Below are 24,661 nucleotides of genomic sequence, written 5' to 3'. Positions count from 1 at the left end.
CTCAACTTGTCAACACCTTGTGGCTTCAGTGGGGTGCCCTGGGGCTACAGATGTGCCAGTTCCTTAGAGATGGTCCCTAATAGAAGGTTTTCCCCACTAATTACAGGTGGAACACAGTGCCTCTAAGTCAAGAATGAGGCCTCCTGGGCTTCTCTTCTTCGATCTTACATCGTTACTTCTGGCAAAGCCACAGCTGTACGGGGCAGCTGCACGTCCATGTTACAATGTCCTGGTGGGTGGGCAGGCCACGGAGTGAGCGGTCACAGAGGATCTTGCCTCTGGTCACTGAACGGGCAGATGATAAACATTCTACTTGTCATTTTTGCCAGTCTGGAGCTTAGACCTAGCTAAACTCAAGGTTATGTAAATGGAGGGAAGTGCCCATTTTTATGAAAATCACCACTGAGCAAGAATCCCTCATTGCAGCCAGTTATCACAGTGTTAAATCTGGTGTCAAACTTCGCAGCAGAAATGTGCTTCTGTCGGGGGAAACAGCAACAGAAATAACATGCGAGCTTAGCGTTTCTCTTTATAATCAGAATTCTTGAAAATGAGGTATTGCTGCTTCACCCGAGGGTTTACAGCTGGTTTAACTACACAAATGTACTCAGAAAAGACCGTAGACGATAAAATTTAGAATTGCAATAACACTTGCTGCCTGGGAGAAATACACACACACAAAAAATGTAGCTCTAACATTTGCTTTGATTCAGAAGCACTTTCGCTCCAGGAGGCCACTTACCTCTAACAGTACACTATTGATCATGGGGTTAAGGACCTCAGCCTTCTTGTTGCTCTGTGGAATCAAAAGGATGAAATTGACAGATTAGGTGCTCATACTCCAAGGCTTGTCCCAGAAAATGCAGATGCTGGCTTTGTTGAGGAATCTCTTAGAGAAGAAGGGGAGAAGTGGAATGCTTACTACAGACAAGGCTTCATATTTGGTGCTTCCCCTACACGATCATTTAATTTCGACAGAAATCTTAGGAGGTAGGTAGGTACCATGATAACCCCGATTTAAAGATGAGAAAATAGGGGACGTCCCTGGCGGTCCAGTGGTTAAGACTTCGCCTGCCAGTGCAGGGGGTGCGTGTTCAATCCCTAGTTGGGGAGTTGGGGAGCTAAGATCCCACATGCCTTGCTGCCAAGGAACCAAAACATAAAACAGAAGCAATATTGTAACAAATTCAATAAAGACTTTAAAAATGGTCCACATCAAAAAAATCTTAATAAATAAATTTAAAAAAATAAAGATGAGAAAATAGGAATTGGGAAGGTTGAGTAACTTGCTTAAGGTCATGTAGCTAGAAATTTACACTCGGACCTTTTAAACTACTTAAAGCTCGTAGCAGGTCTGGGATTAGGGGGAGGTGAGTGAGGCTGAGTTGTACAGGGTTGGATTCAGTCTTTATTTAAAATTTTGATATTTTGTTCATCATGAGTTTTTGGTGTTAATTTTGATTTTTAAAATACTGCATTAAAATATTTATCTAGATGACTGAGGTTGTTTCTTTGTCTCTTTTTGTGGGGGGGGGAGTCCCCTTAAATTTGATAGACATGTTACGTACTTTTACTTGCCTACCCTAGTTCCAGACCTGGTCTGTAGTCTTTTTTCTTTTAAATGCAAACACGGGTACTTGATTATAGGGTGTGTCTTCAAGGTTGGCAGTAAAGTTAAAACACTCTTAAATATAACTTGCAAACAGGTCAGCATATCCCAGTTTGCAAAACATGGAAAACGCAGAATACAGAACCTGATATTAAGTAGGTGTTCAAAAAGTGGGAGTCAGTGTTCATGTCGCCGTTATTATTATGTCCAGTCTTCTCTATCTAAAATGTTCAATCCACTCTTAGACAATAAATAATTACAGGGACTAGAAAGAAGAGGGCAGTCTTAATAGGCTGCTTTCCCTCACTGTACTTGAAAGACTTTATGACAAACAAAAGTATATAAATGAACTATTTCTTCCCAGAGCAGCCCACTTTCACTGACATTACTCTACCGAGGGTTAAGTAATGTCCTACTGGGGAAACCAGAATGGAGTCTTGGGAAAAACTCTTTAAAAACCCAGTCATTTTAGTAAGTAACCAGAAAATCCATTATGGTTTGCTTTCATGTTTATTTGATTATCAATAAACCTCTAAAATATAATCAAAATGAGGGCAATAAAATGGCATCGGTTTTCAGAATCAATGAGATGTGCAAGCAATTTAAATAGAGTCTGGAGAGCAATATATACTCATTAACTTCAAGTTATGAATAATGGCTCTTTTAGAGAATGCAAACAATGACGATGTGAATGATTCATCACAGCACAAGATGCGAGGTACTGTTGTCGTGAGATGGTATTTCAGTAAACTCCATTTAGATTTGGCTTTTTCTTTCTCCAAACAATAATCTGTGTGTTCCTGATTGTGTTCATACAAACATTTGGACACAAGTGTGTGTGTGTGTATTTTTTTTCTTTTTTCTTTCTTTTGCGGTACGCGGGCCTCTCACTGTTGTGGCCTCTCCCGCTGTGGAGCACAGGCTCCGGACGCGCAGGCTCAGCGGCCATGGCTCACGGGCCCAGCCGCTCCGCGGCATGTGGGATCCTCCCGGACCGGGGCACGAACCCGTGTCCCCTGCATCGGCAGGCGGACTCTCAACCACTGTGCCACCAGGAAAGCCCTGTGTGTGTGTATTTTATGTGTGTGTATTTATTCAAGTACACACTTATCTGCTAGAGCTTTGCTACTCAAAATGTAGGATATGAATTAGGAGCACTGTTACCACTTGGGAGTTTGTTAGAAATGCAGAATCTCAGTCCTCATCCTAGACCCACTGAATCAAAATCTGCATTTAATAAGCTCTCTAGGTTATTTGCTTGCACATTAAGGTTTGAGAAGCACTGTGCTGGAATACAATACATTAAAGGGAATAGAAAGCAATACCATGAATATCACCCACTAACATAAATTAATTAATGTTTAACATGAATCATATAAAACATATAACACACATAGACACAGACATATACATCCTCATCACTAGGCAACCGTAGAGAACCAAACAGTTAGCTATCTGTCTGCTGTGTCTGATGGGCAGCCAACTGGGAGTTGAGTCAACTGGGTGAATCGTTCACCCTTCTGAGACTCAGTTTCTCAGGTAGTAAACTGGAAAGAGCGAGAAGAGGGTACAGTAGAGCCTTGGGAAGCTGAGTCGCCAAGGTCATTCCATCCTGATTAAGAGCTCACACCTCTCTGTAAATCTAGCAGTTACACCAAAGTCCATGGGCATCAGTTAACTTAGATGATGCCAATCACATAAATGTATTTTATCAAGCCTATCCTATCAATGAGCTTCTACCCTCCCCCTTCAGTCTGCCTGTTTACAGTGAAGCTCTATTGCTGAAGCCTGAAAAAAAGCTGGTCTTTTACAAAATAGGAGAAGCAAACCATATTCTTTGACAGCAGAATGAATAGTTGGTATGTAACTCATCCTTTATCAACTAAGCCACTTACAGAAGTCTGAGAGGCACACAACTCGGACAGCCCAGTCCACAATCATTTTTGCTTTTTTTGAGACCTGCTCTTTGCCTGGGGTGGGGGTGGGAAGAGGTGTACCCCAGCAGCAAAGTAGGTCTACATGATACGACCCTGTCCTCATCACTACTGGAGACACCAAGATGCATATCTGAGCCTTTCAAACCTTCTCACCCAGGATCCTGGAATTTGAATGAAGAGAACCAGGAACTGCTGTAGTTGAGTCACATTGATAACAACACTTTAGAGAGAAGGTACATGAGCTCTGGTGATGGGTCCCCCACAGCTGCTCATATACCTCCACTACCTTTAATAAGCTCCCCTGTCTGTCTAAATTATTTAGTGCTTGTTTCTGTTACTTTGTGCTAGGAAGAGGTATGTTGAAGTCCTAACCTCCAGTATATCAGACTGTGACCTTATTTGGAGATAGGGTGTTGCAGATTCAATTAGATAAGATGAGGTTGTACTGGTCATACCTTAATCCAATATGACCACTGTCCTTATAAGAAGAGGGAAATGTGGGCACAGACACACACAGAGGGAGGATGATGTGAAGATAGAGAAAGAAATTGGGGTTACACTGCTGCAAGCTGAAGAATGCCTGGGAAGCTGGAAGAGGCAGAGAAGGGTCCTTCCCTAGTGGCTTCAGAAGAAGCATGGCCCTGCCAATACCCTACTTTCAGACTTCTAGCCTCCAGAATGGTGAGACAATACATTTCTGCTGTTGAAGTCACCCAGTGTGTGGTACTTGTCAAGGCAGTCCTAGGAAACTAATTCATTTGTAACCCAAACACCCTAGCTAAAACAGGAAGTGAAACTTGCTGTTTCTCTTGTAAAGAATCATCTGCCTTTGCATCCAGGGCCTTAAAAGGAAAAGTAGAAAGGCTGAAAAGGAATAATTGCCACTGTCTTCTCCAATCCCATTAGGTTGAGTTACAAAACATGACTGATTTCTAAAGAAAAGAACCAGAAGCCACAGCTCCAAATGAATGCCGAACCTTTCAAAATTGTTGCCTCGAGAACAGAAACACTTCTACAGATTGGTAAAATTTTTTTCTTTTGGTCAAAGTTGAGGTGTAACAATAAAGCAGAATTATTTTACTAGAGATTGTGGAATTATATATCGCAGATGTTAAATAATAGAAGGAACCTTAGTGAACAAATAAAGGAAATGAGGCCCAGAGAGGTTTGAAAATCCACCCAATACCTTGTATGTCTGATATGGTCGCACCAGGGCTAGAACTCAGTCAGATGAGAGCCTTAAGCTGCCTATAGCTAAAGAAGATGCTCAGGTCTCATTTTAGCAAATGTCCCGGCAGAGCTTCTGCTTTGTGGAGCTATCAAAGAAGGTAGTATGTCCTCCACTTCACATCACAGCCCCTTGTAGGCCTTCCCCTCAAAAAGGTGAAAAAAGAATCAGTATCATAATCTTACCCCAACAGTGGTTAAAGAATTTGTAAACTTCTCTGATAAGGAGGCCACTTCCTTGCACATTGCAGTAGTTAATCTGAAAGAAGAAAAAAAGAGATTTGGGTATTTTTAATAAAGAAAAATAATTGTATTGTTAATACAAGTATTGATATTAATACAGTATTCCCTTTAGACGAAGGGCACTCAAGTTTGAAGATGCTCTGTAGAAATGTTTTCCTCAGTATTCTTCCATGATTCACAATCACAGTTTAAACTAATTCTCACCCTACCTCTTTATCGAAGCAAAAGCATATGCAGGGGGCTTCCCTGGTGGCGCAGTGGTTGAGAGTCCGCCTGCCGATGCAGGGGACACGGGTTCGTGTCCCGGTCCGGGAAGATCCCACATGCCGCGGAGCGGCTGGGCCCGTGAGCCATGGCTGCTGAGCCTGCGCGTCCGGAGCCTGTGCTCCGCAACGGGAGAGGCCACGACACTGAGAGGCCCGCGTACCGCAAAAACAAAACAAAACAAAACAAAACAAAACAAAACAAAAACAAACAAACAAACAAAAAAGCATATGCAGGAAAATACCAGGCTTGAGCTCCACAAGGGGTATAAAACTCTTGCCAAGGGCCTTTTCTCCAGCATTGTTCATTTGAAAATAATAATGAACAGTCACTGAGATACTATGTTAAATACTTTTATATGCATAATCACATTTAATCTGCATAATGACCTTATTAGGGTCCATTATTATTCCCATTTTATAGATGAAGAAATTCAAACTCAGATGTCTCTTCATATCTTGATTATGTTTTTTTTTTTTTTTTCCGGTACGCGGGCCTCTCACTGTTGTGGCCGCTCCCATTGTGGAGCACAGGCTCTGGATGCGCAGGCCCAGCGGCCATGGCTCACAGGCCCAGCCACTCCGTGGCATGTGGGATCTTCCCGGACTGGGGCATGAACCTGTGTCCCCTGCACCGGCAGGCAGACTCTCAACCACTGTGCCACCAGGGAAGCCCTTGATTATGTTTTTATGAGATGCCTCAAAATAAAGATCCTGTAGAATATGTTTTTTAAGACTTACATCAAATACATCAAAACTTTACCCCAATGTTTATTCCAGCCATCACGCCTAGGACTTTACCCCAAGAAAATAATGCAAGATAGATACAAATATTTAACAAAGCAATGTTTGTCATAACATTATAGATGATGACAAAAGCTGAAAACAATCTACCTAACAATGGTGCATTTTGCCTGATTTTTTTAAACAATAAGTATGTAAGACTTTTATGAAGTGATTAAAATGCTATTAGCAAAACAATAACTCCAAGTTAAGAATCTTACATGTTAAAAGATCTAGTGATGTCAGTAGAGGCAAGTTTCGTTCTGATAAATAGGGGTTCTGTCTAAGCTATGTATTCAGGTTTGTTGAGCTATATCCATCTATCCCTCCTTCCACTCATCTATCCATCCAACTACTCATCCATCCACCCAACCATCCAAAACTTATCTGCAGGAAGGGTCAGGAGTAAGGCCAAGAGATAGCAAAGAGCAGTTCTGCCTATGTTCTTGGGCAGGTGGGTGGAAAGGCACTTACTGTACAGACATATATGAGGCCTTATTACATTTTGCTTGGAGCAGCTTGGTAAGGTTGGGACAATCAGGGGCTGAGAATCAGACAGGAGCTAAGGGTAAGGTTCTGCTTTCCATACTCAGAAACTTCTGACTTCAGCCCTCCTCTTTCCAATCAGCATGCAAATATAAAACAGTACTCAGATGTTTTCCTCAATACTTGAAACTTTTCCTATTTCACCCTTTCCTCTTCCTTCTTTACGTCGAGACAAGTACATATTCTTTGCAGGCATTTTAAGGGCAGGATTGTGCAGTGCTTATAATATCTTGGATTTTCACATGTTTAGATAGGAAAACCTACACTAGATCACAAATCTGTACAAGTGAAGAAAAATGTCATCAGAGACACTAATAATGACTTTTTGGAAGGTCCTTCCACCAAAAATTTGCTCCCCAACCTACAATGCCAAATGTAGTAATAAGTGAAGACTAGTTAGCTAGCAAGTGAGTGAATGTGTTGAGATGTGTGTGTGTCTGTGTGTGTGTACCCATATATTTTTAGGAGGCTCTTATTTGGGTTCCTGTGTCTACATAATAATGAGAGGGCGTTTGGACCTGTGCTGATTTTCTACACCATAGCTTACAGTCATATGTGTAAAAGTTAATGGCTTATTCTTCAGCTCCATAATCAATTATTTTAATGAATGCTCCATACCAGCTATTTTCATGTGTATAACATTATATATATATACACGTTTTTATTTCACTAAACTAATAATAGTAGCTTACTGAAGAATAAACATATGAGAGCAAATATGCACGCAAAAGCAATGCACAGTGAACTGGCTTACGTTAGTGACCATCATTGCCAGAATTCAGAACGTGCAGAGCTTGTGTAAGTCCCTCGGAACCGGGGGTGGGGTGGGGGTGGGGTGGGGGTGGGGGTGGGGTGGGGGGGGTGGTGGTGGTGGTGGTGGTGTTTGCATATTTCTGTGAAACTAGTTGAGAAGGTCCATTAAGGTGTCTTTTATCTGTGTGGCATGTTGAAAATGTAATTATATTCAAAGGTCTGTACTTTCAAGATTCTGATCTATTAAAAGAAACACTTAGCTCTGAATGATTTAGGGTGTCTTCCCTTAAATCTCTTCATAAATAATTCCTGGAATGTCTAGCTAATTATTACTGTTCTCGCTAACTTGGCTCATTTCTTAAGAGAGTCCTTAATTCTTAAGATGACCACAGAACAATGGAATTAGTTGACATAAAATCTGAATCTTTAGTAGCTGAGGGTGTATGCGTGTGTGTGTGCGTTTGAATGGCACGCATACATAAAATTGGAAAAATAAGAATTAAAAGTAACATTTACTTTATCAGAACTTTTGCTTGGTCGTGAGCTGGTTTTTCCTCTTCTTGTCCATGAAGAATTAATTCTGCTACTTTATGAAGCTGCTCAATACAGCGAGCTGTTACTTCTGCCAGGCTTTCGATGGACTGCATGTATGCTTCCTGAAAGCAAAAAGTACAAGTCAGAAAATTATTCATGGAGAAGATGCTTTCTAAAAAACTCCTGTGACATTAAAACAATTACATAATTCCTGGAAAAAATCCCCCAAAACAACTATGACCTGAAAAAATTTACCCAAAGATTAATGGGTGTACCTAAGACTTTTCTAAGTGGAAATACTACCATAAAACAGAAGTGTCACCAGGTCCCAGGGACATAACAAGCCTTCTTCACACCTGGGTCCCCAGTTCTCAGAGCAGTGCTGGGCACACAACAGACATGAAAGCGTGTGGAAGGGTGGCTGAATTGAACAGACCTCAGTGGACATTTTTCTTTAGAGCGATCTAATTTGAAATTTTCATTCTCTAAAATTAAAATTCAACGTAAAATGAAGTTATTACAAACTCATTTGTGAACATAGGCAGATTATAAATTATGCACATATAAATTTATTAAACTACAGAATAAAAACTGTGGCAATGAAATTCTTTTTTGGAAAAAGCTTCAATTACCTCATTAGTTATGGGGCATAAGGACATGTTATGGTTACAAATTTGATATGATGGAATTTTACCCTAAAGATAAATCAACTATGTTCTTAAATATCTTTTTTCCTTTAAATTATAACTGTAACGCTATGGAGGAAAGCTACAATATCTATGCTAAATCATGAAATGTCCTGGTATAGAGAAATTTTAGTGTTTATTACATTACTACTCATATTTCTATAGTGTGGAATAGGGTATAAATGAAAATGAAATGGCTTTGCCTCACTTAAAATTAGGCTGCTAATAAAATGAACATAATATTACTGCTCTTTAGGCAGACGATCTGTAATGCGTTTACCTCGACTGTCTTAGTTTTCCTTTCTTCCTTCTTGTCTTCTTCGGGGTTTTCAGGTTTCTCTTCCTTTTCTTCCTTCTCTGTTTTGTCCTCTGACTCTTCGGCCACGTCTACTGGCACCACAGTTTGATCCTCTTCCACCCAGTCGTGAGCTTTTTTCATGGCCTGCAAAGGCCCCCAACCAAAGCAATACATTTATTGTACAAATATGGAGACACAAAAGCCAATCCCACGACTTGGATCAAACCCTAAACCGCCAAGGGTGGTTCTCTGTACGTTTAAAGAGTGATGGGGCAATTCCTCAACTTCCTTAAAAACACCTTGTGGTTGCTTTCTGGTAAAAAATACAGTAAGAAAAAGGGACAGAGTAGAAAGAATGTATGGAGAGAAAACTGCAGGGCCTGAGGAATTTTTGGAAAGCATTCTAAAATGATACTCAGGGCTTCCCTGGTGGCGCAGTGGTTAAGAATCCGCCTGCCAATGCAGGGAACACGGGTTCGAGCCCTGGTCCGGGAAGATCCCACATGCCGCAGAGCAACTAAGCCCGTGCGCCACAACTACTGAACCTGCGCTCTAGAGCCCGCGAGCCACAACTACTGAGCCCGTGTGCCACAACTACTGAAGCCTGCGCGCATAGAGCCTGTGTTCTGCAACAAGAGAAGCCACCACAATGAGAAGCCCTCTCACTGCAACAAAGAGTAGCCCCCGCTCACCGCAACTAGAGAAACTCTGTGCACAGCAACAGAAGACCCAATGTGGCCAAAAAATAAATAAATAAAATCTTAAAATAAAAATAAAATGATACTCAGATAGGAATAAAAATGACCATCACTTTGGAAAAGCCATAGTATATTTTTCACTTTTTGTGACCAACTGTAAAATTTCATATATATATATATACATATATATATATATATATATGTGTATATATATATATATATATATATGAAATTTAGCCAGGGTCATTGCTAAAGCAAATTTCCTCATCTGCCATGTCTCATGAAGCCCTTAATATTTCATGAACCTAATAATGTATTGCACCGGAAGATGAAGGATGGCTCTGCTCCTCTCCAGCCATGCCAGAACCTCGCAGGGCGGGGGGTGGGAACAAGAGAAGAACTGTGATGAATTTCACTTCACATGAGTGCAGTTTGAGCAACTTGTGGCCTTAAAAGTTTTTGAACAAGCAGACACCACCTTCCCTATCTGTTACTCCCTGAATTTTGAAAGGGCAGACTTACCAGCTTTTATATTATAGTTTAAGCTGTTTGCTTAAGTTGCATCTGAGCTTATGCAAAACTTACTCCTCATTTGAAAGCTTGCATGTCAAAGTTTAATGTGTCATGGTGTTGATGGCAAGTTAATGGGGAGAAGATTAGGGGAGACAAAACCTAACAAACCATGCTTGGTGTGTCCTCTTTTAGCGACAAAGGTTTACCTATGTAAATAAGCCAGTGACACCTCGGAGGCACCACACACACTCTCTGAGCTGCGGCAGGTGCTGTGTGGAGATGAACGAGGCAATTTCCCTGCTGTGTTCAAGTCACTGACCTGCCAGAATCAGTGACCTCTATCAGAGATAAAGAAATTGCTCATCTCTCCACCTCACTGCCTCAGTCTGCCCTTTCCTCACCCACCTTGATGAGTGAGGACCTGTGTCAACCACCGATCGCTAAAGAGAAGAAAGAGAGCGGGTGGTGGTGGGATGAACTGGGAGACTGGGATTGACATGTATACACTGATGTGTATAAAATGGAGGACTAATAAGAACCTGCTGTATAAAAAAATAAATAAAATAAATTCAAAAAAAAAAAGAGAAGAAAGAGAGAATGGGAAAAATGACAGTTTTAAGTAATTAATGATCAGTGACCTCATTAAGAAATGCCATCGCAAGACCTTGTAGGAACTTGCAAAACATCCAGTGTTACTCTCAGAGGAAGCCAGACAGCGAAAGCTCAGATGGTCTTAGACACGACGAAGCACCGGCTTTCCCGTGGGAGGGGTTGTGTGAGTGGCCTGGCTCTGGCAGATGTGCTTTCTCTGCCTAATGCTGGCATGTCACTTTCGAGGGGAGGGGAGATGGAATTTGAAAAAGCCCTTTGGTGATTCTGCACCTTCTTTCCTCCTCTAGGCTGAGGGTAACCACTGATCTGATCTAAGACCCTATTTTAAGGAGAAATGACTTGTTCAAGGTCACAAGGTAATTACCAGTGAAACTGCAACTAAAATGCAGGTCTCGCGACACAGCCTAGCAGGTTCTCCGCAGCCACATTTCATGATGTTGCCTCCTCGAATCTTAATTACTGACCTGGGACTCCCCTCCCGCTATGTGCCATTGGGACTTGGGGTTTTTCTATTTCAGGTGGATTTCTGGATTTTACAACCGAGACCTTTAAAAAAAAACAAAAAAAAGCCAACGAGCAAAAACTGAGATTCATATGGTGCTGACCTTATTGAGTTTGTCAGGCGTGGCCGCAACATGCAATTCAAAGAGAAGCTCTGTAAGCATGCTAGCAAATTCTTCTCCCTCTTCTTCTATCCCTGGAAATAGAAAATGACAGAAGTAAGAAGCATGATTTATTTTTCATCCTTCAGAATGTGGCAGCTCCCCCAACCTTACAGCCCACAGTCAGAGTATAAGTGGGGGCAGCAGCAGCCCGCCCTCCAGCCGCTGGGCAAAGACGAGTTGTGCCCATGTATGAGCACAGAGGCGAGGCAGCAGGCTGCAGCTGGGCGAGGGGCTGGTGGAGCCTTGCTGCTCGCAGCTCTAGCTGGGGCACCCCTGGGCTGGCCCGAAGGGCACGTGAGGGCAGGGAGGGACCTACTGGTCTTGTTCACAGCTGTAGGTGGTCAGTAGCTGTTTGCTAAATGACTGAATGAACAAATGAATGACCCTTCTCAGGCTTGAGAGCCCTGGGACAACACTGTGTTTATGACTTACAGTACTGTTATGCTTAGCATTGCAACCCTTAATGATACTCAGGGTACCCTTTTAGGTCCACAGAGCCACAGTACGGAGCAAGCAGAATTTTGTAAACACTAGAGTTTTATATAAACTATATTGTTAAGTGTTACAAAGATATAAACATAGGGAGATTAAAAATATTTGAGAGTAATCAACACTAAATTAGGATACACGTACTCTCTGTAGCTCCAGCTTTTAAATGTGCATTCGTTCTATAGGACAGAGAAATACACCAATAACTTGTAGCAAATGTTTTAGGAAAATCATCACAGAGAAAAATGGATGTAAATAAAAAACAGATGTTAAAGAATGCTGCAACGAAGAATACCTATTACTACAATTCTTGGTCTGTATGTGTGGCCGAGAAGATCTTCACCAAGTCAATAAAAAGAGAAAATATCTTTTAAAAATCTTTTCACAACAGTGGTAAACCAAATTAGAGACCCACGGCAGTGTGATAAAATTACACTCTGCTGGTAGGACAAACATGCAAATCATTAGCTAATGTTATTAAATGCAGAGGAGCCCAATATTAAATTTATCTAAAAATGACAGTTCATTACATTTTCTAAGACTACCAAATAAATTATTTAGGTGTTAGGGGGCTTTTAGGAATGCAAGTGCTTACAAGAAAAAATATGATGAGAATGCTGTGGTTTCTCCCAGAATTTTGCTCCTGGATTGTCTGCTCTCCCTCACTAATGAGATTGCTCTCGACAGCTTTTAGTTAATCCCTCACCTTTCTGGAGTTGTAACACTCCATCATATTGGATTGATTTAATGACAACCCTGCTATTCTTCTCTCCTATTCTTCTTTAGGTGTCTAAATGACATTTATTTATTAAATTAAGTTAATTAAAAGTAATTGTGTTTTGATAATCTGGAGCTGTCCTTTAGGAAAATGGACATATTATGGGAGGTAACAGGGTTCCATCACTTAAAGAGAGATTAATCTACCATTTCTTTTTTTTTTTTTTTTTTTTTGTGGTACGCGGGCCTCTCACTGTTGTGTCCTCTCCCGTTGCGGAGCACAGGCTCCGGACGCGCAGGCTCAGCGGCCATGGCTCACGGGCCCAGCCGCTCCGCGGCATGTGGGATCTTCCCGGACCCGGGCACGAACCCGTGTCCCCTGCATCGGCAGGCGGACTCTCAACCACTGTGCCACCAGGGAAGCCCAATCTACCATTTCTTAAGCATGCTGTTCAGGACTTCAATTTTTTTTTTTTTTTGGTCATATTAAAAAATCTCCATTTACTGAAGCTCTATATTAACACTGGAACATAACACATGTAGTAACATTTTCTATTTAACAGTATTGAATCAAGTTTTCTCTCCAAGAAATTGCACTAGTTGGGGATGCCATACTGTATTCACTTACACTGGAAACAATATTTCTTTGATGTTAGGGAGAATTTGGGATCCTGTTTTTATCCGTTCTGAATGACACCCCCAGTAAGGCAAAGGTCTACCTCAGGCATCATAAACTGAAGAAAAATAGCCTGCATCTTTTTGGTGATTGTTACTCTGGAAAAGAGGCATCTACATTAGCTCATCTTGGGTTCAGAATACTAGCTGCATGACCTTTGACAGCTAGTATCTTAGTTTCTTCATTATTAAAGCAAAGACAAGAGTGTCATCCTTTGTGACTTTGTAGAAACACACAAATGCTCAAAACCATTGTTCTCCATCTGTCTCTTTGATATTGACCTTTTCCTATGCTTCAGTATAATTGATTCTTCTATTTTGATGCAGTGAGCATATCTCATTAAACTGAAGGCACACGAGGTCAGCATGCGGGGCTAAAGCGGGAGATAGTATTTAAAAGACAGTTTGCAAATGCTTAGAATAATTTTGCCCCGAGCATCTAGGCTGAAGCATTTGAGCTCTTGTGTTTGAGCTTTGATTAAAGACATGTAACACGTCTGGGCACTAAATGCTTCCAGAGAGTGATGTACATGCTATGCATGTACATTATCACAAGTACAATCGTAAATAAAAGTTGTAACTTATCGCATCTTTACTATTTTCCTGGAATTGTGTTAGCACTTTTAATAATAATAACAGCTAACACTTCGAGCAGTTCTGTGTGCCAGGCTCTGTAATGTGTGTTTGCATATATTATCTCATTTGATCCTTACAATAGCCCTTAGGAATAGGTATCACTGTCTCCATTTTACAGGTAAGATACTGAATTTCAGAAAGGTTATATAACTTGTTCAAGGACAAATAGCAAGTAAGTAGTGAAAATGTTGCAAATAAGACCCTTCAGATGATCCCAGGAGAAGCCAGCCTTGTGTGTCCAAGCTTGCTTAAGTTTTCAGCGTAACCTACGTGAAACAACTGTCTAGTGCTTGGTGATGACATCGATCACTCTCCATGTACACAACAAATGCTTTACTATATTCTGCTCCCAAATGGACAACTTAATCATTAAGCACGTCCAACTTTGGGAACCTCCTTTCCTCTCTCAAGGAAGCCTTGCTTCTCACAAAATAGGTTCTAGTCTCCTTGGAGTCATGTCATCGTCTGGCTGGAAGAGCGTGTACCTGGCTCACTTTAGTGATTGACTAAATCAATCAAACCTGACAAATTACGCCTTGATGCACCCTGTGCCTTTGTATTTTTTGGGTGACGTGTAGGCCACTTACAAATACACCCTAACTCCTACACACAGAAATTAAAAGGAAGAAGAAAAATACGAAAAGAAATCCATTGAAAGACCTGCCCACCATCAAGATCAGCCACATTCAACAACTTCCACGTGCAGGTAAAAAATCAGACACTGGAGCATAAACTCTAGTCATCAGGGCCCTGTTGAGTGCACTGTGCTCTTTGTTCACTTGACCAGATGCATTTGCTGTGTGCCTGTGACATGACAGGGACACCAGAGAAATAAAGGTGCCTCACTCAGCAGTTCCCACCCAAAGGACAGGAGGACTATAGGTCAATGTGACCAGCTCCTGTAAAAAGAGCAGATGCACAGAGAATTTGGAAGTGAGCAGGAGAAGCACCTGAATTAAGTAATTCTCTCCTGTTCAAAGGGCTATGCTTATTAACAGCAGTTTCTAAGGACGGCACCAATCGTTTGTCTTGCTATTTAACTGGTTACTTTCCTTTACCTTGCACTTCTTGATTCTCTTCATTCTCTAATTCTTTGGCTGCAAAGATGTCTTTAATGGAAATTAGGTCATTTTTTAAGACTTCCAGCTTCTCTCCATCAAGTGATGCTAAAAATGACTGCACCTGAAAAAAAGAAATAGGTCAGCATAACTGTCATCTTTTCTTCTCATTAATGATGTTTACGTACAGCTGTGCCCAGTTCTCCCAGGTGATTCATGGTGTGGGAGGTAACACTGGGCTGAATGTTGGATTTAATTGCCTAGTAACTGTGCAACTTTGGGTAAGTTACATAAGCTCCTTGGGCCTCAGTTTTCCCATGTTTTTAATTGAATATATTTGACAGATAACATTGTGTAAATTTAAGGTGTATAACATGTTAATTTGATACATGTGTATATTGTAATATGATTGCCACTGTAGCGATATTTAGCACCTCTATCACATTACATAATTACACTTTCTTTTTAGTGGCTGAGACAATTAAAATTGTAGTCTCTTAGCAAGTTTGATGATTATAGTACAATACTGTTGTCCGTATGCCTCATACTACACATTAGATCTCTATGGCTTATTTACTAATTTTGCAAGTTTGTACCCCTAAGTAACATCTATCTTATCCTCCCCCCAGTCCCCTGCTAACCACCATTTTACTGATTTTTATGAGTTTGACTGTTTTGAGATTCCACATAGAAGTGATATCATGCTTATCTCACTTAGCATAAGGTGCTCAAGGTCCAACCATGTTGTCGCAAATGGCAGGATGTCCTCCTTTCTCATGGCTGAATAATACTCTATTGTGTATATATCTCACACCTTTTTTAATCCATCCATCTGTTGATGGGCATTTAGGATGTTTCCATATTTTGGCTATTGTGACTAACACAATAAACATGGGAGTGCATATATCTCTTCAAGATCCTGTTTTTGGCTTCCTCAAAAAATTAAAAATAGATCTACCATGTGATCCAGCAATTCCACTTCTGGGTATACACCCAAAGGAAATTTTATGTTTTAAACGGAGAGCCACACTTCATTGTGATCCTTTGTGGGATAAATGAAACAACGAATGTGAAAAACATTGCACAAGTGCAAACAGCAGGTGCTAAGTAAATGTTGCTGGTAGCTCTTCTGTCATAGTGGCTGAAAACATACCTTGGTGTCAACCCTGGATTCAAATATCAGCTCTTCCCTTATTAATTATGTGACTTTGGGTAATTTACTTAACCTTTCTGTGACTCAGTTCTCTTATCTCTAAAATGAGAACTTATAGCAACTACCTTATAAGACTGTTTTGAAGGTTAAATGAAATGATGTACTCAGGAGTATTTATCGTGATGGTCAATAAATTATATATATAATGTAAACAAACATATACGTAAGACAGAAAACAAACTTATGGTTACCAAAGGGGAGAGGGAGGGAGGAGTATGGGATTAACAGATACAAACTACTACATATAAAATAGATGAGCAACAAAGATTTACTATACAGCACAGGGAATTATACTTACTATCTTATAATAACTTATAATGGAATATAATCTGAAAAAAATAACTGAGTCACTTTGCTGTACACCTGAAACTAACAAACTAACAAACTTTAACAATATTGTAAAGCAACTATACTTCAATAAAAAAGTGTATGTAAACAAATATATAAATAAATAGTTGTACGTATATTACAGACATACATACAAATACACTTGCTAGATGTTTTATTGTACTGGGGTTACGAAAGCGTACAAGATACATTTTTCTTCTCAGAGATCTTACAGTCTCAAGGAGGGAGGCCCATGTGAACAGATAACAGCCACACCAGGTGTGAGTGTAGTGACAGTAGGAGGTTCCCAGCAAGGGGGCTGCAAGGCTCCTTGTGGAGGTGAGAGGGTGGGCAGGGATACAGCACAGAGGATGATGCTTAAACTGGTGTGCTCCCTGTTCACTGTCTTCAGAACCCCTCTTTTGAAACTGTCCTTCATAAGCACTTAAAAATTATTTGTACAGATGGTCAGTCAACCTCTGTGACCCTGAAGACCATTTGAATCTCCAAAATGGTCACAGTGCATGGAGAACCATATAAAAAGTAAAGTCTGACTATAAAGTAGTAAAGTTTTAAATTTTCATTCTGCAGGTCAAACACTTGCTCTGGAGGGAGAGCCAGCAGAGAAGCTGCCATACTCTTTGGATTGTGTTTTCATATTGATTATGGCAGTAGACTTGCAGTCCAGACGAGTGAGAGAGTTAAAGAGGGCATCACCGAGGCCTGACACCATTTCCCTAAAAGTTGCCAATGCACATCATCAGGACGTAATGCAACTGCCATCAAGGCTCTGAGAGGAAGTTCAGGGGGAAGTCTTCAACACAAAACCCATTAGGCGCCGAGTTCAGCAGGTGGAAGTGATGCTCCCTGCATGCTGGCCGCCCCCACTCCCTTCTGCCCTGACCTCTTCAGAGTCTTCATTTCAGCTCATACCCTCATGTTTAGGGCTCACGGTCCTAGATATGCCCACATCATATCTTTATGCTTCAGATATATTTTCTGAACAGCACTTTTCTCAGAGTAAAGAAAAATGGGTAATTGAATAAATGTTAAAGTACAACGCTTAGTGAAAAAGTATACACACATGTGGGGCCTCTTGGTTTCTCTGTGTCTTCTGAGGGTAGCTATCCTCTAGGAGTGAATGCATTGGGGTTTTATGCTTTTGGCATCTCCCAGAAAGGGTTCTTTTTAGTGAAGTACTCTTTGGTCAGCATCTTTCTATTACAGCATCTCTTTTGCTTCCTCTAGTTCATTCCATTATGCTAGCACGACGTGCATTAAATCTTTACTTCAGTCCGATAATAAATAATAAATAATCATGCACTCCTCAATATTCATGGAATGCTGACTATATGCTTGGCACTGTGCTTAAGTGTTGTCAGGGACACAAGGGTAAACGGTCTGCCTTGTAAATCTTTTCCCTGAAAGGGGGTGCGGGGTGTCATTTTGAGGATTCTTGTTTACTGTTTTGGTTAAGTATTGAGTATAATGACAATAAAAATATTAGTTTTTCCCTAAGATTTATAGTACAGCACGTTGCCATGCCTGTTGCCATCCTAGAATCAATCTAGTAGGTAGTAATGATTCCTTATAATTCTGTACACCCTGTCTAAGTTTCAGCCAATGGAATGTTAGCAGACGAGATGTGTACCATTTCTGGGTTAAAGTTTTTAACAAATGGGAACGTCCCCTCTATATTCTCTCTCCTTATGCTGGTGGGATGAAGAAGACAACAAGGCCCTAGAGGAGAGTGAAATCCAATACATTAGACTTGGTCGTAGGGGAGTCCACAGGGCCAAAGGGATGTGCCCACCGAGAACCCACACTCCCACTTCTAGATCACTCTCCAGGTGACTGAAGTTTCCCCTTCATGATCTGTATGGACCTCTTCCCCAGGCTGTATTCCCTATGGTGGGACCATCCACTGGAGCGTGCACTCCTAGGCCCAAGGGATGGACAAAGGTGGCCGTTTGCAGGGCATGTGGATGGTGCTTGAACTGGGGCATCCTCACTCGTGCCAGTGAGGGTCCTTGAAGCAACAGACAGTTGGAGATAAAGGGAAGAGAGCAGGCAGGAGGGTGATATGAAAATTTGAGGAGTCAGAATTCTAAATGGAAACCTGGCCTTCCAGGCCATTATGAAAGTACGTTTGTCAAGGAAGGATGACAGAATATGTTTTCTTTAACAGTTTGTTTCCAAAAGCTCTTTAACTTTTAAATAGTTGGTATGTGCAGGGTTGCCAGATAAAATGTAGGATGTCTGACTGAATTTGAATACCAGATAAACAATGAGTGTTTTCTTGGTATAAGTGTGTATCTCAAATATTGCACAGGACATATTTATACTAAGAAAGTATTCATTGTTTATCTAAAGTTAAAATTTTATTAGTCATCCAGTATTTTTATTTGCTAAATCTGACAACCCCAATAGGGTCTCCATTTGTATTCTTGCCAGGAGCCTGTGAATATTAGGATGGGACTAGTGGAGCCATAAGATGGACAGAGCCCGGCTTCTAGATCCCTAAATGCTGGAAAGCTGCCTGCTGACCAGACACTCATATCTTGGGCTGTCACAGGAGTGAGGAGAACTCTTACTGGTTCTGACCCATATATTTTTAGGACTATTTATTATAACACCCAGTAACTATTATTACTAAGCCAGGAAAAAGTTCTGCATTTCTCACTATGAAAACTACGAAAATCTCCAGGCTGGGGAAAGAAAGCAGAGCTTGTGGGAGCAGTATGCCAACAGAGGGAAATGCCCCCCTCCAGGGACCAAACTGCCTTCCTGGCAACATCAGTCCTTTGGGGCTCTTTTCTAGAGGCCTGGGGCTGTTTTACAGCTAGACCTGCATTGGAACCAGCCAGAGTGGAATGTCTCTCTACCACCGTGATAGATTCAAGGGGCCATGCTCCCCTGTAATGTTTTCAACAATAATAACATGTATATATAAGAATGCAGATAAAAATAAAATGTCATCAACATTATATATGCATATACACGTGCATGTAAAAATGGCAGCTAACGTTTATTGACTACTTATTATGTATTAGGCACGCTGCAACTAGCTTCACATGGATCATCTCATTTAATTCTTTTAATAATTTTACAAAGTTGGTTATCATTCCCATTTCATCGATAAGGAGATTGAGGTAAGACAGGTCCAAAACCATACAGCTACTGAGTGGCATTTGATCACAAAATGTCTGACCCCAAACCCCGCTTTTGTAGGGAAAAGTTTGTGCTTTAGTGGAAAACTACATTTTCCAGATCACACTTTACCAGCTTATTGGATTCTGATTCCATGGGAGTAATTTTATAACTCTGTAAAATGTAGATAGCTGATAGCAGTGCAAAACAATAATGAATTTTGCCCAGTGGAGGGACAACGTCTCCTTCTATGGAAAAACCAGGTTTGTGTCCATTTGTACATTCATTTCAAAATTGCTTTATTTCATATGAATGTGTGCTTCTTTGGCTTTTCCTTCGAACCGGTTATAACATCTGTCTGGTTCTTTCATTTAATTAATGAGGTAAGTAAATTCTTTGATTTGTGTTCACTTGGTATCTGCATGAGTCATGATTTTGCTTTAAAAAAATGATCCGTTAACAGTTTAACCACAAGACTGTCAGTGATGCCTGATGGATAACGAAAAAGGAAATAAACACAGAGTAACTTGTAATTCTGTAATCTTGTATGTGTGTGTGTGTCCATCCTGTTTGGTTCTTGGTTACCTGTTATATGGCAGAGGTCATCTTTCCCTGACTAGGTGGGCTTTAAGAATGTCTCAACCCCCCAAAGTCCAAATGTAAGAAGACAAGGCCAACAGAGAGTCAAAAATCACTGTTCGCTTCTAAGGCTTACTTCCAAGTTCAGCCTCCTGTCTGAGGAGGCTGCCTCTCCCCCAAGTAAATGTCACTGGGATGGCCCATGGCCCCTCCCAGGAAGTCCAGAGGGTACTGCCCTGTGGCCTTCACTGCAAAAACACCCCAGACTACAGTAAGCCTGACTCACAAAAAGAGCAGTATATACAATTAAATGAGTCAATAGTTTTAAAGTGCTTAGATTAGTGATTATATAAATGACATATAAGTGTTTGTTAAATAAAAACACACACATTTGGGGACGGACACACACACACACACACACACACACACACACACACACATCCTTTTAAAGAAAAAGAAATCACCAACAACCCTGCTGACTTCCACTATTCATGTTTGTTTTCTTGGGATCAGACAGTGTGAATGTGCAGGGCTGTTAGGTAATTTCCCAGAGCTCTGTTCAGGAGCATCACTAAATAGAGCTTTAACGCCCAGTAAGATAATCCTGCCCTTTGTGGCCCAGGCATTCTAACACATGGGTGAATAAATAACTATATCACCCATGAAACTAAATATATTAGAACCCTGCAGTCTGGGAGAAATACCAGCTGCTTTGTCTCCGCTGAGTAGGAATGAAGACATGGCCTGGCAGGGCACCTCTGATCTGGGTACTACATCATCAAATGGAGGCACAGGCCAGGTGCTGACAGCCAGGGTTTGCAAGGCCTTTTGGGCCATGAGTTGGGGGTGGTGATGACTCCTATCATGCTGGCCCTCCTGGGGCTAGTGAGGGGGAACAGCTAGGCACAGGATAGAGAGAAAATAATATGGAGCCTGAGGGGGGTCATCAGGCTGGACAGTATCTGTGACCTCAGCACAGTAACGAGGCTCTAGAAAGGAGGCTTTCTTTCGTGTTTAAGAAGACGTATTCACTCCAGGTGCTTCTAATGTAGTAGACAGTCCTCAGACCCCAAATGTGGGAGATGAGTACAGGGACCCTGTTCGTGTGTGTGTGTGTGTGTGTGTGTGTGTGTGTGTGTTTAATATATTTTTTTTAACATTTAAAAAAAAAAAAAAAAGAAGACGTATTCATGAGCGTGCTACTTCAAATGTCCAGGACAGACATACCTTGCTTTCGCTTTCATTGGACAGAATTTCCAGGGCTTCCAGGTGTGACAAACCCTGATACTCATCAAACAGCATCCCGTAGTGTGCGGTCCTCTCGGCCGTGAGCTGCTGTGCCAGCCTCTGCTTCTCCTTCTCCTTGGCTTCCCGCAACATCTGCACAAATACACAGTGTTTGTACATTAGGTGTACGCTTAAAAGCCACATTTCCTGCGGAAGATGTTGGGGGAGATGAGCACTGACTTGGTACTTGTGAAGAGTAGGTTTTAGTCACTGTGGAATTTCTAAAAAAATGACTTTTTGCATTGATCTTACTCACAAGTTTTTACATAATATTCCACTTTGAACTTTTCATGTTCATATGTACACAGCAAAACAAAGCAAAAATTCTACACCCAGGAAGAGGATTGAAAAGAAGCAAAACAAAAGCTGAACAGTGGTTTCTACTGAAGTGTTTACCATGTGTGTGATTAATCTTATTTTTAAAATGTCCAGATTTTCTATAATGAGCAAATTTTATTTACACTGGGGAAGTTGAATCTATTGTGCCAGGATTAATTGCAACTTGTGCACCTAGGCAGACTTCAAAGCAAAAATAAGCTGGTCTGATTTTATTTGAGTTATTTAAAAATTTTGTGTGTGTGGTTATTAAACATCTTTGATGAAAATGATTAATAAAATATAAACTCATAGTGTATTCCTCACCAGATACTTAATATTAATATAAATAAGAATGTTAGCTTATCAGTTCTTTGATAAGATTGGTTTCTAGAAATACTGTGAACCGAGTTCCTCTCCAGGTTGATCATTTTTCTCCAGTTATTTTTCTGCTGATTAAATAATAAGACAGTAAAATAAACGCAAGTCCACCAGTTACTCTTAATTTCCTGCCTTTGTTTTCTTCGATTCTAAGCATCTTTTATTTGATTCCTCATCAAGGGGACTGTGGCATTTAGTTTATAGGGTTCTTTAATATCTGTGAAGAGCACCATAAATGCACTGGCCACCACAAGGTCACAAGGGGAAGATCATGAAAGAATAGATTTTGGTTTTTATTATGTGTCAATAAACAATCAGCTTCATTCTCCTTTTTGGTTCTTGAGGTTGTTAACCCCAAACCCACCAGGCTGCAGACAGAATTCTCCCTCCTGCCTGTCTTTAAGGCTAAATAAGTATAAGATCTGAAAGTTTTCAAAACAGCCCCATCAAATCATCCCTGGGAATTGTTAACATTTACAATAAAACCCAGCTACTCCCACGGATCTCACTGGCTTGGTGGTGGTGAAATAAAGTAACAAAGTGACACTGAAATTGCTTTCTTTCCTACACCAACTTCCATCTCTAAATTCTGATTCAGGTTAGAGGGAAAAAGGGATGCAATAAAAGGTAAAGGGAAATTGTCACTTTGGAACGATGTGGATTCACCCAAGAAATGGAGAGTGAAATTAAAGTGGCCTAAAGAAGAATTAACTGGCTTTCAGGGTGCTGCTGCTACATTCCTTCCGGAGAAGAAAAGGAGATTGGTTTAAATAGCAGTGAGTGATTCTGGCGTGGAAGACTTTGGGACAGAAGGGCAGCTTTGGAAACTTACACCAGTGGGATCTGAGAATCACCCTGTCCCCACGTTATTCAAAGAGTAAGATAGAATGCATGAGAAACTTAGGGAGGGCATGCATGAACATTTCTGATGTCTAGAGTTATTTAGTGTGGATTAGGAAAAATGTAACAGATGTCCCTCTCTCAGTTGATGGCAGCTTCATCCTTGTAGCTGCTCAGGCAAAAACCCTGGAATCATCCGTGCCTCTTCCTTTTATGTCATACTCCATACTCAGTCCACCAGGAACTCTGGATCGACCTTCAAACTACACCCAGAACCAGCCTTCATCACCACCTTCATGGCTTCACACTGCTCTGAGCCACCATTATCCTTGGTTTAGATACCTGCAAACGCCTCCTGAGGAGGCTGTGAGAGGGGAGCATAAATGACCAAGAGCCCCGAGGGTGCGCTTTGAAACCCACTCTTCATTTTCACTGAGGTCATGGCTCTTACCACCTCCCCCTGCCAATCACTGGTGCAGCAGGGATGTTAGGGCAGACCTTCTCCTGAGAGACGGAAACTCCTCTGTCAGTGGACTTTGGCTGAAGGACTCTCCCATGGCTTTGCCAAACCTTCCTTAGACTGCACAGCAGTCTAGGATGATTGCACCCAGTCTCCTTTCTTGTTCCCCTCCACTGGGATCAGACTTGCATTGTGGTCTTATGGCTCTCCCCCAACTCCCACAATTTTCTCTCACATTGTCATTTCTACCAATAAAATCCTTGCACGTTTAAACTTAACTTGGCATCTGCTTCTGGGAGGATGTAGGCTGATACACACTCTAACTGGTCTCCCTGCCCTTCACCCTCCCCCCAACCTAGTCTGTTGTCAACACCATAACTAGAGTGATACTTTTAAAATCAGATCTTGTCACTCCAAAACGTTGCAATGGTCTCCCCTTTTCACTAATAGTGAAGTCAAAGGTTCTTACAAACGCCCTCCACAATCTTCCATCACCTGCTCCCCATGACCACACTGGCCTCATCTTCAGCAACTCTCATCCTGGCTCACTCCTCTCCCACCACACAGCATCCTTACTCTTCCTTGTTCATACCAGACACTCCTGCCTCAGGGCCTTTGCACAAGCTGCTCTTTCTGCTTGAAATACGCCTCACCCAGATTCTGCATAGTCAAGCCCTTCATCTCCTTCAAGTATCTGCTCAAACGTCATTCATCTATCTTCATGAAGTTCTCCCTCACAATCTGACTTAATACTTAACCTGCCCCTCGCTCCCATATTCCTGATTACCCTCTTTCTGCTCTACTTCTTCTACTGTTTTGACAGCACTCATCATCTTCTAAAATATGAGATACTGTTTATTGTTTGTTTGTCCCTCCTCACTAGAGCAGATCTCCATAATGCAGGGATATTTACTCATTTTGACCACTGATGTATCTCAGGTGCTTAGAACGGTGCCTAGCACATAGTGGACATTCAAAATGCATTGTGGAGTGAATGACCGAATGAAAAATTACTGTTCGGAAGGAAGCTGAAGTGGGCAATGGCCCCCCACATATTTTTCTCCCCTTTCTATGAGGCTGGAAGTCAAGGATCTTAAGACGGTGGAGCCACAAGACGTGGGCTGCCACGAACGCTAACACTGTAGGAATGAGAGAGAAAACTTCTTC

At 41.3% G+C, this 24,661-nt stretch overlaps 1 protein-coding gene across 3 annotated transcripts in view; it reads right to left on the bottom strand.

Moving 5' to 3' along the window:
• FAM114A1 (family with sequence similarity 114 member A1) overlaps positions 1 to 24,661 on the bottom strand; it is a 63,686-nt gene that overhangs the window by 2,324 nt on the left and 36,701 nt on the right. For all 3 annotated transcript variants that reach the window (XM_082838973.1, XM_082838971.1, XM_082838972.1), the window contains exons 7-13: positions 21,439 to 21,591; positions 14,943 to 15,066; positions 11,308 to 11,399; positions 8,862 to 9,023; positions 7,878 to 8,017; positions 4,960 to 5,032; positions 743 to 796 (exon numbers count right to left, since the gene is read on the bottom strand). In XM_082838973.1, the coding sequence (XP_082695099.1) occupies positions 743 to 796; positions 4,960 to 5,032; positions 7,878 to 8,017; positions 8,862 to 9,023; positions 11,308 to 11,399; positions 14,943 to 15,066; positions 21,439 to 21,591 (798 nt within the window). The remainder of the gene's footprint in view (positions 1 to 742; positions 797 to 4,959; positions 5,033 to 7,877; positions 8,018 to 8,861; positions 9,024 to 11,307; positions 11,400 to 14,942; positions 15,067 to 21,438; positions 21,592 to 24,661) is intronic.

Source organism: Leucopleurus acutus, assembly GCF_964270905.1.
Source record: "Leucopleurus acutus genome assembly, chromosome: 4".
In the NCBI taxonomy this organism is placed as follows: Eukaryota; Metazoa; Chordata; class Mammalia; order Artiodactyla; family Delphinidae; genus Leucopleurus; species Leucopleurus acutus.
The sequence above is the reverse complement of the archived record's forward strand: the minus strand, read 5'-3'. Positions and strand labels throughout refer to the sequence as shown.